The sequence below is a fragment of the Delphinapterus leucas genome, chromosome 11 (assembly GCF_059928025.1).
Source record: "Delphinapterus leucas isolate spDelLeu-1000000601 "Yukka" chromosome 11, BTC_Dleu_Yukka2, whole genome shotgun sequence".
In the NCBI taxonomy this organism is placed as follows: Eukaryota; Metazoa; Chordata; class Mammalia; order Artiodactyla; family Monodontidae; genus Delphinapterus; species Delphinapterus leucas.
Window position 1 is genome coordinate 18,141,331 of NC_143139.1, and position 18,884 is coordinate 18,160,214.

At 35.2% G+C, this 18,884-nt stretch overlaps 1 protein-coding gene across 10 annotated transcripts in view; it reads right to left on the reverse strand.

Annotated features, from left to right (window-relative positions):
- The window catches only part of C2CD5 (C2 calcium dependent domain containing 5), an 82,749-nt gene that overhangs the window by 13,450 nt on the left and 50,415 nt on the right, over positions 1–18,884 (reverse strand). For 9 of the 10 annotated variants that reach the window (XR_002645165.2, XR_002645164.2, XM_089920382.1 and 6 more), the window contains 10 exons: positions 16,609–16,800; positions 12,884–13,070; positions 9,423–9,587; positions 7,714–7,854; positions 5,720–5,783; positions 4,924–4,985; positions 4,617–4,715; positions 4,055–4,144; positions 3,485–3,572; positions 2,424–2,510 (listed from right to left, as the gene is read on the reverse strand). Coding sequence is in view for 8 of the 10 variants with exons in the window: in XM_089920382.1 (XP_089776508.1) it covers positions 2,424–2,510; positions 3,485–3,572; positions 4,055–4,144; positions 4,617–4,715; positions 4,924–4,985; positions 5,720–5,783; positions 7,714–7,854; positions 9,423–9,587; positions 12,884–13,070; positions 16,609–16,800 (1,175 nt within the window). In the remaining 2 variants the exon portion in view is untranslated. The remainder of the gene's footprint in view (positions 1–2,423; positions 2,511–3,484; positions 3,573–4,054; positions 4,145–4,616; positions 4,716–4,923; positions 4,986–5,719; positions 5,784–7,713; positions 7,855–9,422; positions 9,588–12,883; positions 13,071–16,608; positions 16,801–18,884) is intronic. The other variant, XM_022577765.3, reaches the window with a different exon arrangement.

Here is an 18,884-nt window from a genome sequence, read left to right on the forward strand (position 1 = left end):
ACATAAGGATGCAACGTAAACCACAATTTACACGACTTTAAAAAAAGTAAACAGATAAACTTTTTAGTGTTCACTGATGATTTTAAAATGTAACATTCAAGGAAAGGCACATAGGTTTTATAGTTAAGCACTTAGTATTAAAGTTTTATATATATTAGTATTAGACGTGATGATATTGATCATTATGAAGCTGACAATGGTGACGGTGACGATGATGATAAGGGTGGCATGATCTGATTCAGTGATTTTCAAACTTTTTGAAACCCTTTCTTCCAACAAAATCATATATAGAAAGCTGATACATAAAGTGTAGTGCATTGAAGCTGCTCTAGTTCAGAAGTAGGGGGTCTAGAGACCTATCTTCTCACCCCGCCGGCACCTTGCCTCCTGGAAGGCCATGAGGCACCTCTGAAGAAACTCTATGGTCTGGAGGAACAGAGTTTAAAAATCATTGGTTTAACTGATTTCAAGTTATTTGGAAAATTAATTAACAGAAGCTCAGTGAGACCTCAGGCATAATTTAGCTTTTACGTTTTTAATAATAGGGACATGTTAATAATTGAAGAACCATAAACTATAGAAACTCAAGAAATCAGAGAAATTTAAAGGCTAGAGAGAATCTTAATCCTTTCACATTTTACAAATGAGGAACTAAAAGTGGCTTAATTAGAGGTTACCTGGCCCAAGTTCTCACACTTTATCAGTAGCAGAACTGAGAAGAAAAGCCAGGTCTCTTGGTTTATTACTCCACCTATGGCCCCTCTCCATGCTCCTTAAAATAAATTGCAAATATTTTAGGGACTGTTCAGATATGACTTATTCTACTCAAATTCTTCTTTCCTTGTTTTTAAGTTCAGAGTATCATCTGTACAAAATATACTAGTGACTTCAAAAAGCACTAGTTCTCACTACCTTTGAAAATATTTTGAAAGCTATCGCAGAAACTGTAAGTTATCAATATAGATATGGCCAATTTACAGAGTTTAAATCTAATCTTCTGCAGAATTCAGTAGCTATTAACAACATGGTAAAGTTGGGCTAACAGGGACCCCAAATCCACAAATAAGTATCTGTATAGGTTAGCAATTGATCAAACCTTTTCGTCATTGCTGACTGGGTTTTTGGTTTTGGTTTCCCCCTAGCCACCACTGCTGGGTAAGGATAAATGAAGTGATACCTAAAAGTGGTTTGGAACTAACCCTGTGTTAAATATAACTTTCTGTAGAAAATACGTGTTTAAAAAAAAATCCTATCTAGTCAGTTCAAGGAAGATTCTAGATTGTTCTGCTTTTTGTTCTGAAAGCTATGTTTAAGTTATAAATCTGAACTCAGATTGTCTTTGGATTTGATTTTTCCTCTCTATTCTTTCAAGAAATTCTCTATGGAGTTCTAAATTAGAATTTTAATTTAGACAAAAAGGAAAAAGAGCCACAGTTACCATGTTAGAAAGTTCAGAATCTGAAAGTAGCTTCTTTTCAGCTTCAAAATATGAGACAAGATCTATTTATCTACACAGGCCTTGCACTGATTTAGTACTCTATTGACATATAGGCAATGTGAATATAAAACTATGCTGTATTATAACTAATACGGTATCAGATAAAGTAACTGATAAGTGGAAACCATAAAATAATGTCACTTGTATTATAAAACAGAAAAATTAGAAATGCCAATTTGGTTTTAAATAACAAAAGCATCATTTCTAAGAATAAAGGACTTAGGAAAAAACACAAACTACATTTATTGTGTATGTAATGCTACAAGATAAGGTACACTAATTCTGAAATTTTTATAATAAAAATTACACTGAAATCAGAAGAGAAATGGAAAAAACCACCTCCCACTTTTCTCCAAAGATTGTACAGATCTAAGTAGATCTACTGCTATTGAATTAAGGGACAATCATTTTGCATTTGAAAAAATGTTCCTCAAATATAACCAAGACACCCAAAAGACAGAAAGCTCATCCCTTTCTCACTTGTACTAACCTCCACCCAAAATCTCTCCACATAGCTTCTGAAGAAAATAAGTATTCTGTTTGTCTATGAAAATCTAAAAATTTTTGCAGGTTAGTGTTGCTAGAAAAAAATTTACCAGATATAATATAAATATCAAAATATACCATATGTGAATAGTTACTTTGGGAAATCCAAATCTCTGAAAATAAAACTTTAATACATTTGAGTTACAAGAATGGAATATCACACAAAAAATTACCTTAATAAGTCATGATGAGATTACTTGAGAAATTAAAATAAAAGGAACATTACTCTCTCGCCTTTATGAACATGAAGAAACATACAATGTGGAAATGAAGAATAAATCTCCATCTCAAAATTAAGTTAAGATTACCTACAGTGAAGAGGCAAGTAAAAGGATCTAGAAACTAGTATTTGTGCTTGCATTTCCCTTACTTAACCAACCTTTAGCCGGTGGAAAAGGATGAGAAGGAAGTGAATCTGAACAGAGTTCGAGGGGAAACTGCAGAAGTTCTTCATTATCTGTAGAGGCTTGAGAGGCAGGAAAAACACAAGTTAATTAGTAATGATCTCTTACTAATTTTTTAAAAATTACTCTGGGATAACATATAAATTTCCCCCCAACTCAGTTAATTCTGGTTGTTTTGTCCTTGCTTTCTTCCATGGGGGTCCTTCAGCTGCAGACATTGAGAGTGGTTGCTATCTTCTCTGGTGGGGCTGTTGTGAGATTTAGAAAGGGTAATGTATATAAATCTCTTAGCACAGTGCCTGGCAAAGAATAAGCACTCACTAATGATTATTATTATCCTACTTTTTGTACTATACTAGTTCTGTGACACTTAAACCAGTTATTATCTATATTTTTTGATAAATATCTGAACACATAATCATTTAATACATCTATCTGACATTAATTCAATGCTATATGTAGGATATATTCAACTTAAAAAATATTAATCATGAATATTTATTTAGCCAGTAAGTCATTAAACTTTAGAAAGTATACTATTTCCCTCTTCTTTTTTTTCAGAACACACAAATGGTTTCTAAGATTTTGCATTTCTTTGGAATATATTAAGCATGGTACTTCCTAGATTTTACTGGATAAAGAACAACTCTGAAAATCTGCTGAACACTATGGGACCTTTCCTGAGAAAAATCCATGGTGCTTGCTACATCAGTTGGTTCTCAGATGCCTTGAGGACCTCCCCAGAGTTCCTAGGATAGGAGCCTCTAAATTACTGCAGAACTAATGTTATAAGCTAACTCTAAAAAACAGCAGCATTTTCTATGTAAATAGCAGCCAACCACCTATTCATGTGTGAAAAATATCGTCAGCCATATGCTTATCCACACAGCTATCTTGATAAAGAAAACAGAAAAAGTGACAGTATCTTGTCAAGAAACACGTCATTTATTTATTCTACCTATCCTCTATATTTTATCACTGAATTATAACACAGACAAACATGAACTATGCTGCCTGCCATCTGCCATAGGTTTACCTCTTTGCAATGACTTCTCAGCATGTGTTTTTGTGGTCTGTAAAGCCTGATTTTTGTCAAAAGTTATTGCAACTGCTGTGACTGTAACCTAGAATCACAGAAACAATATGATCAGAAAAACAATCATTCCCCAAAAAAGTTTCTTATAATTCTTTTTCAGTACCATGGAACAACTTATGCAAACTGGCTAATTTGCCTTTCCTGGTTAAGATTCTCAACCAGAACTGCACATAAACTCAGACATTCAGACTACAACTAAGCCCAACATGTATACCTAAACGTAGGTATTCCAGAAAGAGCTCAAAAACCTTCTCTAAAAGATGGGGTCTAGAGAAGTCGCACAGAAGCACACCTTCTAGTGTACATACGCTGGAACACACGTATGAGTACACCTTCAGATAACTAGAGTTCACAAAAGTGAAACAGACAGACAAGGTCTGCCTCATACTAGTACATTTAAAAATATTTTGAAGTAAAGCAGCTTATACTTCTTTAATTATGGCAAATGTATAATATTAAAACAGACCAAAGTTAGAAATCTTCTTTAATAACAGACTGAACCTTAGTTACCTGAATTAATTCATCTTCAGGGAGAGATACTGTAAAATTTACATGGCAAAGGCAGCAGGGGATCATAGACCGTAGTTTAAAATACAGGCTCTACACAAAAGAAAATATTAGTAATATCATTTCTTTTAATTTAAAAATTTATAAAAACTGATCTTTTAATGTATATTATACTATGGCAAATAAAGTTGAGAAGATTAAAACACTTCTGTTTCATCTATTCTTTCATTAAGAATACATTTTTAATATCTAAGCAGACAATAAGATTTAATCATATTTCTAAGTCATAAAAAATAAGGCGTTTTTTAAATTTACAAATATAGATTTTTATGAAGTTTAACGCTATGAAATAACTTAAAATATATTCCTTTTATAGTGTGGCATATTAAGATGGAGAGGACATCTTTAGCATTTTACTTGATGGCAGGTTAAGACTGATAAGTAAATTAAAATAATTCGGCCTGCAACTGTGTAAGGTATTCCAGACAATATAAATACTTTTCTTCTTTAATTTCATGATCCTGAGGAGTTTTAGCTAAAGTATAGTTAGTCAAAAGGTTCCTACCTTGAGCAAGTTTTCACAGAGATCATTAAAATTCTTATTGAGGGCTTGATTAGTTAGATTAAGGCTGCTTAATCGGATTACTCTTACTGATGTAAACATCTAAATATGGGGAGATATAATGGCATGTCATTTCATTATTTTGAACTAAATACTGTAACAAAATAAACAATCATAACTACTGTGGCATTTTTTTTAAAGATAAGATTTTAACTGCAGTAAAGAGGCCGAAAAGAAAACATATATTAAGAAAAAACTTGCTAAAATCACATATGCTATATTTGCTTAAAATAAAGAATAAAAGGTTTACCTGTATTTCAGATGTCCAATTATTTATACCAGGCATAATTTCTGTATTACAACTATAAAAGCCTGTCAAAATAAATTATAGGGAAAACATATGATAACATTTCATTTATTTTTGTGTTAAAGAATAACATTTTTCGGGGCTTCCCTGATGACACAGTGGTTAAGAGTCTGCCTGCCAACGCAGGGGACACGGGTTCGAGCCCTGGTCTGGGAAGATCCTACATGCTGTGGAGCAACTAAGCCCGTGCACCACAAGTACTGAGCCTGCACTCTAGAGCCGTGAGCCACAACTACTGAAGCCCACGTGCCTAGAGCCCGAGCTCCGCAACAAGAGAAGCCACCGCAATGAGAACCCCATGCACTGCAACGACGAGTAGCCCCCACTCGCTGCAACTAGAGAAAGCCACGTGCAGCAACGAAGACCCAATGCAGCCAAAAATGAATAATAAATAAAGTTTTTAAAAAAAGAATAACATTTTTCAATTATTACATGAAGTTCTAACTAAGATCCATTCATTCTTTTTTTCTAAAACTCTATACCTCTGGGAAATTTTAGACCATGTTAATAAATTACCATGTTTTTTTTGTAATGCATAAACAAAAAGATTAAAAATCAGTTCACCTAAGTTCTAATGTAAATATTTTTAAACGATGTTTTCAATCTTGGAGCAGCAAAGAACGTGACACAAAGTAACACTGATAAAGCTGTTAAAATAAAGTTAGTGCTATAATAATTATGAACTGAAATACTGATATGCAAAACTAGTCTCATCTCCAGGTAATTTTTCTCTGTTCACCTGAAGGAGGCGGAACATCAGTGAGTAGAGAATGTACGTCTTCCATAGCATCTGTGTCATCGATCTGAAAATGAAAGATTGAACCTATCACATAAGTAGTAAATATATAATTGTTTCAAATTTTTAAAAATCGTTTTTATTATTTATTAAATAGAAAACATAAGAGTCAAGGAAAAGTAGGGCCATTTTTCCCTAAGTTAAAATATAAAACTTGAAACAATTTTTGTAGTATCTATAAATTTTTCCACAATAATTATAAATACTTCTAAATGAAATATTTTACATTATAAAGTATATTGAGTTTAAAAAAAATCGAGCCTTTTCTCAAGTCTTTATGAGGGCATGTTCCAAAAGATTTACAAAGATAACAAGCAATCATTATCTCTATTTGTTTAAATTAATAAAGTGCAATTTAAAAAAATCTTTTGACGAAATACAGAACTGCTTTAAAATAAAATTACATAGGGGTAAATTTAAAGGCATGTCTTAAAAGAATAAGTACAAATTACATTTTTCCTACATCACAATATTCTGTTGTGAATTATAAGTAATGAACATATCCAACTGGACATATATTGACATTCATCTGTACATTGGGGATCTAAGTCCTGACTTACTCCCGAGATGTCAAGAACCACTTTCACTTCCACTTTGCTTTAGCCATTCACAGTCATGGCCATAACTCGATTGTGGTATTCCCCAAAACATTCTACACTCAGATCTCCAGCATTCTCCAACTATAACCCCCATCTCTCTTACTGAATCTACACCTTGCCCTCTTCTGCCCATACTCCAAGCACTTCTGTTCTCTACTTAGCCAGGATCCCTGGATCAGAAAATATGAAAAATGCTCTGGATCGAAGTGAAAGTAACCCTCATCTGGAGGGTTTGTTAAGCAGATTCCTGGGCCCCACTTTGAAATTTTCATTTACTAGGTCTGAAGTAGGGGCCCCAGAGTTTGCATTTCTTACAAGCTCCCAGCTGTTGCTGATGCCACCATCACAGGGCACTTTGAGTACAACTGCTCTAAACTGTACCCTGGAACTTTTTACTCCTTAACCTTTTACCAACCTCCATTTTTTTCCTCCATTCTCAGACTGTAGAGATTATGAGAAAGAGGCACAAATTCATATGGTTTGAGTTTTCTACAAGGTAACAGTCTCACCTCAGTTAAGCCTTGAGCATCTCCCACAGCTGACATCCTGATCACATTCAAGGGCAGTATTCTAGACTCTTCAAACCTCCAATCCCATCCCAATACAACTCCACTGTCACCTTCCTGCTTTACTGAGATCCAGGCATCTGATTTTTTCTCTTAACTGGCACCTTACCAGAAAACATTTCTAAGTATCCTCATTTATTTTCCTTTCCTTCAATATCAAAGGAAGATCGTCTATCCTTTCAAAGCTAACCATTCTACAGGGGAGTGCATGGGAAGAAGATCTGTGAGGGCACAGGCTCCATAAACCTTTCATGTCACATTTATTCTCCAAGAAAGTTATTAGTTCATTCTGGATGCGTTTTTACAATGAAAGTTCAATTACACCCTCTGAATTCAGTAAAAAAAAACACTACACTCAGAATTCACAGTGCTTATATTATTGTGTTACATGTAAAAATGTTATAATTATAGTAACATGTTATGACATATAAAGCAGGTAATAATTATAGTAAGTGAAAGAAGAGAACCTTATTGAAATTAATCCAAGTTTACCAAAAAAGCTCCAACAGTTTAATATTTTAATTATATTTCAACCCAAACACTAATTTTTCCGAAACTAATTTTCCAAAACAAAGTTTTCCGAAACTTTTTTAACTTTTGTTAAACAAAAGATATGTTACCAAGTCTGTTGTAATTTCTATAATAAAATATTCTTTTGATATTTTTAACAGTTGTAATGATACAAAAATATTACACCAATTTAGGACCTGACTGTAAAAATATATATCTTATCTTCCAAAAACGTTAAGAAATTAGTCCAATGTAATAATACCTCCAAAACAAATGCATCTTTTTTCCCATGTGAAAGGTCCAATTCTGTAACTTCATCAGAGCTTTCTGATTGAGATCTCAAAAGTCTTGAGCGTTGTCTAGGTTCTGGAATAGGTGATCCTATAATCTCTTCACATATCTCCTAAAAGAAATATAATTGCTTTATATCATATGACTGTCTTTTTCTGTTTGGGGGTTTTTTGTAAACTGCAGTCTTTTCTTTTTTCATTGAGGTACAACTGACATGTAACCTATTAGTTTCAGGTGTTCAACATAATGATTTGATATTGTATGCTTCAGTCTGGTTTTACATTTTTATATTAACAGAAAACTACCGGGGGGGAGGGGAGTATGTAAAATGTATTCATAGTCCATATTTAATTATCACCTTTATGACTAATTAACCTTTTATAGAGTACATAGCTATTTCCTTTAATTGATAATAGCAACCTTCATACACTAATCCAGAAACTGTCACAGACACAGCAAGACAACACTGACATCTAGTGTAAAAAGAGGACACAACAATTAGTAGGGAATTGGCGGTCCTTCCAGCTCAGAAGGTATTTTCTACTCAGCATTTAAAAGTCCTAACAACCTATGAAGAATTAAAGATTTATGTACCCAAATAAGATTCTAATCTTTTATATCTTATGCAGTGGTAATTTTTCAAAGCCTCACGTAGTAAAATGTGGAATATGATATATGTATCTATGTATGTGTATATTTATATAATACACATATCATACATGTATTTGCTATGCAACTTATTTAGCTAAATAAACTCTGATAGTTACAATAATGATCTTTTTGAGGTCAGTGTAGGCTACAATCTTGTATGGGTTAGTAAGCTTTCACCCATTTTTTAGCCAAAGATCACAGCTAATCAGAGGTTCTAAATATCCGCTGGCCACAAGGAATATCAAGAGAATGTGGGTATGTAAGCACAAATGTAAAAGACACAGCCTGTTGTTGGTGTAACGGAACTATCTTTAAAAAAAAAAGGATTATTTTAAAAAAGGTTTTTCAAAAATGTTTACAATGTTCATTGCTAGGGCATACCTTGCATAAGGCTGCAACCACACAGTTTCATAACACAGCTACCTCTGCAGCACCTTCACATCCATTTATCTTACTTACACTCCACATTAACCTGCCCTAGATAAATCTGACAGGGTACCTATTACAGTGACTACAAAATGAGAAAGAAAAGACTCTGTATTCTTGAACATATTTACCACAGATAAGCAATCTTTCTTTTTACTAAAAAAGAACATTTTAGGCCATTTCTTTAGGCATTCAACAAGTATTTATCAGGTGGCTACTACCAGTAGGAACTGGTCTAGCCATTAGGAATACAGCCCTGATGGAGCTTCATTCTATTGGGAGTATCAAGCAGTAGACAAAAATCAAAAACATATTTCACACACAAAGATACACACAGGTAAGAGAAACAGAAAACAATAAAACACAGAAGGAGGATAGGAAGTACCAAAAATTGACAGGAGAGTTAATTTTTTAAATAGGGTGGTCAAAGTCAGCCTCCCTAAAAAATAAGACATTTGAGCATGGATGTAAAGGGAGGTGAAAGAATGAGCAATGAGGAGAGCAAATCTAGACAGTGGCGGAAAAATCTTTAAGAGAACCTAAAAATATACTAAAATCTAAACAGCAACTTATATATTCACAGTGGAGATGTATTTCACTTACCGGAGGATTGATTTCATATAATTCTTTATTCTTAGCAATCGTGTCATTTATCTTCTTCTGCATATGAGATATATGCTGCTCGTATGAGCCATCATTAGGAGTCTTCCCAGCAATCTGAATACCACCAGGCGTTGGTAAAGCTGCTAAATACACACCTGTGGCTGACTGGTAAAAATAATGGGGAAACAATCAGAAAAAAATACCTAAAGAATAATAGCCCTTAAGTTTTCATATTCAGGAATGTGGTCCTTGCCCTGAAGGAAAAAGATAATTAGCATCAGTGCTTGCATAGGACATATGTGGAAGGGCACAGAAAATCAGAACTGGTAACAGGGGTTGGTTACTTCAGCAAGAACTCTGGGTAGGTCGGGGACAGCAGTGAAAGGATGATTTACTTTTCACTGCATACCCAACTGGACTTTAAAGTTTTTTGTTATGATTGTAAAAATCTGCACTGAAAAAAACAGCTTATAAAAATATGAAGGGCTTCCCTGGTGGCGCAGTGGTTGAGAGTCCGCCTGCCGATGCAGGGGACGCAGGTTCATGCCCCGGTCCGGGAAGATCCCACATGCCGCGGAGCGGCTGGGCCCGTGAGCCATGGCCGCTGAGCCTGCGCGTCCGGAGCCTGTGCTCCACAGCGGGAGAGGCCACAACAGTGAGAGGCCTACGTACCGCAAAAAAAAAAAAAAAAAGAAAAATATGATTGAAAGTTGTTGAAAAGTAAATTTTTCATGAATGAGTAGCTTACATTTAAAGTGGCAAAAGTAAAAGGGAAACATGCAAAGCAAGTAAAGAAACTGAGTTCAGAAAGGACAGGAAACTTAACCAAGATCACACTGTCAATAAATGTGGGGAAGAGACTTGAATCTGTTTCCGACTCCAAATACCAAGAACTTTTCACTATACCATCCTGCCTCCATAATCACCAAGAGAGAAAACTTGATACAGACTTATTTTAAATATTTAATTAAATAACTACTAAATTGTGACTTTGTAAAAGTACTACATGCCATTAGTACTGAAAAACTATTAGGGGAAATACAAAACAAGATAAAACACACACACACACACACACACACACCTATGTACATTTATGTTTAAATATGCTTCTGTAAGGAAAGCAAAGCAAAAAAAAAAAATGTATAAAAGTACAAACATCAAATTGTTACCATCAAAGGAGTAGAATGGAGAAAAGAGAAGACAATTCTTTTAACTCTGGATATTTGTGTATTTTGAATTGTTAGAGTTGTTGTTGTTGTTATTGTTATTACACAATTGCCAATTTTGTAAAAGTCTTTCCTAGAAAGGTTATAGTACTCTATGATGAAGTCTGTGCACCAGATGAAACTGATCCCCAGAAGCTCTTTCTCCTGGGTTGTTCATGTGTCCATGACTGCACTCACCACCCAGTCTCTGATGCTCAAGCTCAGAACACCTTCTGCGCCATAGTGCCCCATCTCTGACACTTTCTTAACTGCATTCACTAATGAGGCAACAGCCCAGAATGGCTGAGAACACAAACTCTGGAACTAGACAGGCCTGGGTTTGAAACTGAGTTCCGGTACATGTAACCATATCACTTTGGACAAGTCTCAACCTATCACAGCATCCGTTTCCTCATCTTACAAAGTGAAGATAATATTACATTCTTTCTGGAGCAGCCCAGTGCCAGACACCCAGGAGGCACTCGTCGGAGATTAGCTATCATGGAGGCTACTTGAGATTTAGTAGCTCAGGAGGACCTTGAGATTTAACTGCACAGGCTAAAACAGCACAAAGATCAAAAGCTCAAACAGTTATAATGAGTGCCACTAGTGATCAGGAAGAAAAGGTTAGTAAGAATCAGAAAAGGCAGTATTTGAGGCAGGCATTGAAGAATTATACCAGGGTCACAAACTAGTTTCCTGGGGCTCAACCATCAAAAGTGTTTGCTACAATTGGCACAATGTTCTTTAAACTTCTGAATCTAAACCAAGCTCTTAGTTCCCAAGACACCCACCAATAGCTACAGTTCTGTATTCAGCCTGACTACACATTTATGTTATGCCCTCGCTAAGCTTGTTAGTTTTTAGATGGGTGAATTATAACTAACACTCTTTTCCCCAAGTTAATCTAAATATCAAGTATTTTAATATGAATCAGATTACCTTTATTAATCACTGCAAATTCATCTTGTTAAAAAAGTGAGATTTCCTAATTAATCATCAACACACAATTATCCCCTACATACATAAATTTGCATAAGAAAGAACAGATGAAGCAGGAAACGATTTAGCATTTTATCTACAAATGCATACTGAGAAAAAGAAACCAAATTCCATAAATTTCTTTTATTTATTTATTTTGGCTGCACTGGGTCTTCCTTGCGGCATGCTGACTTCTTAGTTGTGGCGTGTGGCATCTAGTTCCCAACCAGGGATCAAACCTGGGCCCTGTGCATTGGGAGTGCGGAGTCTTACCCACTGAGGCACCACGGAAGTCCCCCATAAATTTCTTAAAATTAAATTTCTATGCGTGTCTCAGAAAGATGACAGAGAATTCCAATTTGAAAAGTACTGGTGACATAGACAAAAATTCTGGCTGGCAAAGTGTGGAGAATATGAGAGAATTTCCATAAATATTTTGCAGGTATCTAGTTCTCTGGCTACTTAAAAAGGCAGTTCTCACTTTCCCCACTGATAACTTTCTAGTTGGAACTTATTTTCTAATAAGCCAAGGTGAACATGAAGGTGAGATAAAGAGCTTTTCACTGCCTCACAATTTATTAGCATTTCAGAAACACACGTATTTTATTGCACAATCCACTGCTGAGCGCTGGTGCACATGTCTCTCATGTATTGATTTCCTCCATTAAAACTAAAGATTATTTTGGCACAGTGGTCCTCCCCGCTCAGGAGTGATTTTGTCCCCCAAAGGACATCTGGTAACATCTGGGGACAGTTTTGGTTGTCACACTGTGGGGAAGCTGTTAGCATCTAGTGGACAGAGGCCAGGGATGCTGCTAAACATTCTACAATGAACAAGACAGCTCCATATAACGGAGTTATCCAGCCCCAAATGTCAATAGTGCCAAGAAGGAGAAACCCTGTTTTAGCAATGTACAAACAATAATAAAGTTCAGAACAGTGGTGGCCAACTTACAAAACAAGCTATACATGGCAATTCTTAGAAATCTGACCATAGGAATTATGATCAGAATACAAAAATATAATAATAGTATAAAATATAAATAAATTTATGTAATAGTTTATTAATTTAATTTCAAATAATAATCTTATAAATATAAAAACATTTGAAAGCCTATCACTAGGCTTTGTTTTACTTCTTATAATGTCCCTAAAGCCTTAAAAGCCTTAATGCCAGATCTTTAGATAAGTCTTTTTAGGAGACTCTTTGAATCACATAAAACAGAATCTACAACTACAGGAATCACAAAACAAAACCAAAACATCGAAACTCACCGCTAAGCCCATCAACATATTTTCACCCACTGAGATCTGAATTCTCAGTCCAAATAAAGCGTTCATTCCTTTGAGTTTTAGTTTATTCATTAGCTGAGTATGCACTTCATATTCCATAAATGGCAACAGATTACTAATAGCTGTGGCATTTGCTTCTGCTTGTGCCTTCTTTTTTAAGCGACACAACCTGTTAAGGAAAATAATTTAGTCAGTGGAGAGTGTTCTTGGTACAATCTTAAGAAATGTCCAATTTTTTTAAAGTTTCTAAAAGTGTGCTTGATAAAACATTTACTTGTTTCAAACGGACTTCTTAAGTTTTATCAATAATCTTTTCTGTCACTTTTTTCACTGTACATACTTTTGCTAAAAGTCCTGTTTGAATAAAAAGGAAAAAAATCTCAAAATCTCTAGAAATGAAATAAATACTGATCAAAATCACCAGAGAATATAATTTTGCATCTTAGGTTTCATAACTCCCTGTGATCATATAATGGGTGGATAGCAAAGGAAAAAACTTAATTTACTCATTAAAAGAATACAAAGCCTACTTGAGTGTACACCATGTGCCAGGCACTGTTGTAGGTGGTGAGCACTGATCAATGAATAAAACACAAAGTCCCTGTTCATGCTCATATTCCAGTGGGGGCAGAGGGGAGAGGAGTAGGAATAAACAAAGAAACAAGGCAACCACAGATAATGCTTAAGAATCCAGTCTGTGCAGAAAATAAACCAGGTGAAGAAAAGTGAGAATAACTCGACATAAGGCCTCACAGCAGAGACAACACCTGAACTGGGATCTTAAAAGCATGATGGAATTGAGAGTGCTGGAAAAAGACAATGACGGAATGGAGCTGGCATATTAGAAGAACCAAAAGGAGACCACTGTAGGTCAAGTGAAGTGAGCAAGGGTGAGGGCAGCACAGATGAGGGTGCAGCTAAGCATGGGCATGAGCATGTTAGGGGCTTCGGGTCATGGTGAGGAGTTTGATTTTATTCTGCCAGCAATGGGAACCCCCACATAGGTTTTACGTAGTTAACACAATCCAAAGTATATTTTAGGACATCGTTTATACTGCTACACAGAGAATGGAGTAAAGATAAGAGAACTGATGTGGGGATGGCAGACAAAAGGCTTAAATTTAGGTAAGAGACAATGAGAGCTTAGACTAAAACAGGTAGCTGTGAAGATGAAGGAAAGATCCCCAAACTGGCAAGCCAGGCTATTTAGGCCAATAGTTCTCAAACTCTGCCTCGCATCAGAACCACCTGGAGGGCTTGTTAAAAAACAATTACCATCCCCAGAGTTTCCAATTCAACAGGTCTGGCACGTGACCTGAGAATCTGCATTTCTATACGGTCCCCCAAAGATGGTGATGCTATTGGTCTAGGTACCACACTCTGAGAACTGCTGATGAAGACTAATCCCCTCTTACCTAAAACAGAAAAAAAAAATAAAAACTGAATAAACTATATCTTTAAAAATCTTCCTAAAAGCATCACAGGACCAGGGCAAGGAGCAATGCCGGGTACAAACTTAAGGAGGTAGCATAAGGAAATTCTTTTGTGGTGGCGGGACACTTCTGTATCTTGACTGCGGTGGTGGTTTACACGAATCTATTTGTGGGATAAAACTGCATAGACCTATACATATATATACAAATACATAAATGAATGCAAGTTTAAAGAAGTGTAAAACTGAATAAGGTCTGTAGCATAGTTAACAGTATTATAACAATGTCAATTTCCTAGTTGATACTATACTACAGCTGTATGAGATGTCACCAATGGGGGAAGCTCACTGAAGGGTACACAGGACTCTGTACAATTTTTGCAACTTTCTGTGAGTCAAAGCAAGTAAAACACAATGAACAATAACCAGCAGAAACAACAGAAAAAAAAGATTTTAGATATTAAAATCATCAGTTACAGAATCAATCAAAGACTACAGTATATGATATATTTGAAAAAGAACAAAATAAAACTTCTGGGAATAAAAATAGATAATCAAAAATTTAAAAACACAATTATTAGGTGTAATAGCATATTAAAGACAGCTGAAGAGAAAATTAAAGAATTGAAAGATAAATAAGAAAATATCCAAAATATAACATAAAGAAACGAAAAGATTTAAAAACATAAGACAAGAAAATAACAGACATAGAGGAGGCAGTGAGAAAGTCTAACATACTTTTAATTGGAGTATCAAGAAGAGAGAACAGATGAAACACAGAACTAATCTAAAATTTTTTTTTAATTCATGAAAGACACCAATCTACAGATTCAAGAAGCCCAAGGTATAACAATTAGGATAAAGAGAACTCCATACCTAACACTTCATAGGGAAACTGCAGAAACCAAAGACAAATAAAATAGCTCACACACAGCCTGAGGGGAAAAAATAGACAAAGTTCAAAGGAACAACATTTAGTCTAATAGGTTATTTCTCAACAGTCGCAATGAAAGCCAGAAGGCAGTGGAAGGGTATCTTCAGTGTGCTTAAAGAAAATAACTGCCAGCCCAAAATATCTTTTAAAGATAAAAGAGACTCATTTGCAGACATGTAAAAATAGTTCACCACCAGCAGATCCACCAAAAAAAAATACTCAAGGAGATAACTCAAGCAAAAGAAAAACAATCCTAAATGGAAGGTCTAAGATGCAACAGGGAATGAAAGCAAAAGTAAATGGATTAGAAACATACTTTAGAAGAAGATGTAACATGTCTTTGTAATAACTTTGATATGGGGAGGTAGAATACCATATCTGGAAGAAAGAACTGGATACAGCAAGTATCACTTATTAAAACAGAAAAGACCAAAGAAAGAAATGGAGAAAATCAGCAGTTCAATTTGGAACAAGTATGAGATGCCTAAGAAAATGATGTGTAAAGCAGACAGGAAAGTATATGGGTCTGAAACTCAGAAGAAAGTTCTGGACTAGAGGTATAAATTTGGGAGTCCTAGACTTACAGACAGCATACAGACTTACAGGGGTTGACGAGTTCAACTAGGGAGAAAGCTTTGAAAGGGGGTCCAAACTCACGGCTCTCAAGGAACAAGAAATGAGGAGGAATCAACAAGGAGACTGAAGACTATACATAAAGGTAGGAAAAAGGAGGAGGTGTGGCATTGTGAAGTCAAAAGTTTCAAGAAGGAGAAAATGATCAAGTGTGTGATTATTGCTGAGATGTTAAGTAAAATGAGGACAGATATGCTCAATGGATTTGGTAGCCTGGTAGTTGTTGGTGACCTAGATAGCTGCAGCTGTTTCCTGTGTGCCAGCCACAATTTAGCATTTCCTATTCCAGTACACTTTAAAAGGAATTCTTAACAGCTAACTGAAGTTGTAAAGGAAACACCACATAGCACTGTTCTTAAAAAGACGAAAAAGTCAATTTCCACAAAGTATTAGATATTTAATGTCATTAAAGCATACTGAGTCACACCCCCAGCCTGCAACAGGTTAATTAATAATCCTCATAATAATACACATTTGTACAGAATTTAAATGTTTAAAACTGCTTTTGCATATAAACTTATCTGAGTTTCATAAAGAGGATATTTTTCCCCCATATTTTCCATACAGTAAAATAAGAGGTTCAGATAGAATTGCCAAGCCTGCCCAGGATCACACAAGTAGGAAGGAGCAGATATATGAAAATACGTCTATTTGACTCCATACCCTATACTCCTTCAAGGACCCCAAATACCGTCTTCACAAACATACCTTGCTTGAATGAGACAACCTTTTCCAATAACTGCTGCATCCATTGGGAGGTCTATAGTTGTAAAGAGAACATCGGGAACTTTTTGTTTCCTGCAGTTATAGCAATATGTGAGATGGGCTGGAAATGGCATATTCAGTTCATCATACGGTATATGGCAAAATCCACAGCCTGCAGGCAAATTTTCTTCTAGCCTATTAAGAATACATTAAGAAAAAAAAAGTTATTCTTGAAAATTCTATGCATTTTTTCAAAAACATATATTACATATCCAGTACTTGTATACAAACTACACCACAACTTCAACCATAGTTAAGTACCACTATGACTGATAAGAAATGACCAGGAAATCAGAACCATGCACTGTGCTATGAAAGAAGAGGCTTATACAAGTAGAGTCATTTTGCATCAATTCTTATGTTTGATGACTTATCACCTGACAAAAACCACTATCATTCCAATGGTTTTTCCTTTGGGATACAACATAAAAACAAATAAGCGTGACATTTTTTTACTGTGTGACAAAGATAACACAAATAAAATCACAAAATAATTCCTAAGAAAAAAAGCTTTTTAACCAACCTAACAATTTGAAAAAAATCTATGGTTAAAAACAAATCTATTTAAGAGGAAAAAATGTAAGTTAAAGCTAGGCATATTCTAAAGTTTCTATTTATGATGTCTGTTTTAGCATTTCTGTGAAACCAAAACACCTGTGTTTCAGAAATGAATATCCATCATACATAAAGCACAAATGAACAACCCACAACCTCCCCATTCATTGTAAAATGTCTGTTGTATTGTGCTGTTTATGAAATCATTTTAGAATGATTAAGTATTTATTCAGTCATTAAATATGAGGAAATGAGGAGAACAGGAAGGGAAACAGAGGGAAGCTCCATGGAGAAATCCCAGCTTTCACAGAGCCACATCTTCTATGGCTCTGGTAAGATGTGGGTTCTCAAATCCCTTTCATCTAAAGCAACCCTTTAAAAGTTGAAATTTGGCAAGTAGACACATTAAAAAGGGAAAAGAAAACTCATACAACACCTACCAGGAGTCAGACTTTCTGTATTCTTTGTATACATTATTTTACTGAATTTTCACAATAACCCTCTAAATCAAATTAAGTTTCTCCCAGATATTATTCTTTTATTGTTGAGATGGCATTCTCGCCTATTAGAAGTAACAGGGGAATCAGACAGATCTGGGCAGAGCCGTGTGACTCTGAGCAAGTCATTTAACCTCTCAGAGCCTCCTCTATAAAAGTGCAACAACAATATCTACCTAGAAAGGGTCTTTTTTGGTTTTTTTTGAAGATTAAGTAAGAAAACTATAGCTAAATACTCACACCCAACAGAGGGCAACAAAAACTAGTTCCACTTGGCCTGAAACCAAGCTGAGATATTAAGTAACTTGCTCAGTCACACTAAGTACTAAGTAGCAGACCCCAGATTTTTATGCCAGTTTGTTTGAATCCAAAGCCCATGTGTTACAAGGGGGCACAGAAAGATGAAAACTGGGGCAATTTTTAACTAAACACCTCACAGAAATTTGAACATAAGTGGTGTAACATCATAAGGCATAAAAAATAAAAGTGCTAAAATTTATGAAAGCATTTGAAATATGAAATATACAAAAGGCATTATCTTTGAATACTCATACCCTAGGGAATTTTTTTCTTCCTTCTACTCTCCTACATTTTTCAAATTTTCTCTAGTAATTTCATAGCAGAAAGAAAAAGACATTTTCCACTTTTACAAGTAGGGATGGTATCTGTTGCATCAGTCTGCCATTCAAGAGAGCTCACTGTGTCCATCCAAGCCACAATACCGAAACAACCAAGCTGGATGGGAAAGGTTGTTTGTTTAATTAGGCTTCTATCTAGTGAAGAATGGAATCTATTAACACAGGTGAGAACTATATGACAGGACTGGGACAACTCACTGGCAAAGTCAGTTTTCTCAAAGGAATATTCCAATTGTTCAATATACTTCAAAATGTCCCACCTCCACTTTCCTATTCACCATGACTTTTAATGCTCAGAAATATATTATGGTCAAAACCCATTTTTAATACTGACAAAAGAAGAAACTGACCAAGGTCTTCCGTGTGCTTACCAGAGCTAGCATATCTTTCTTTGCTATACAGAGACTTGCAAATTTATTCTAAATTTGATCACATACAGAATTTTTTTTGCTTTTTTCCTTAATATACACTAATACATTAATACCGGGGGAAAATAAATATGCATAGTGTAGAGCAAGGGGTATTTAAA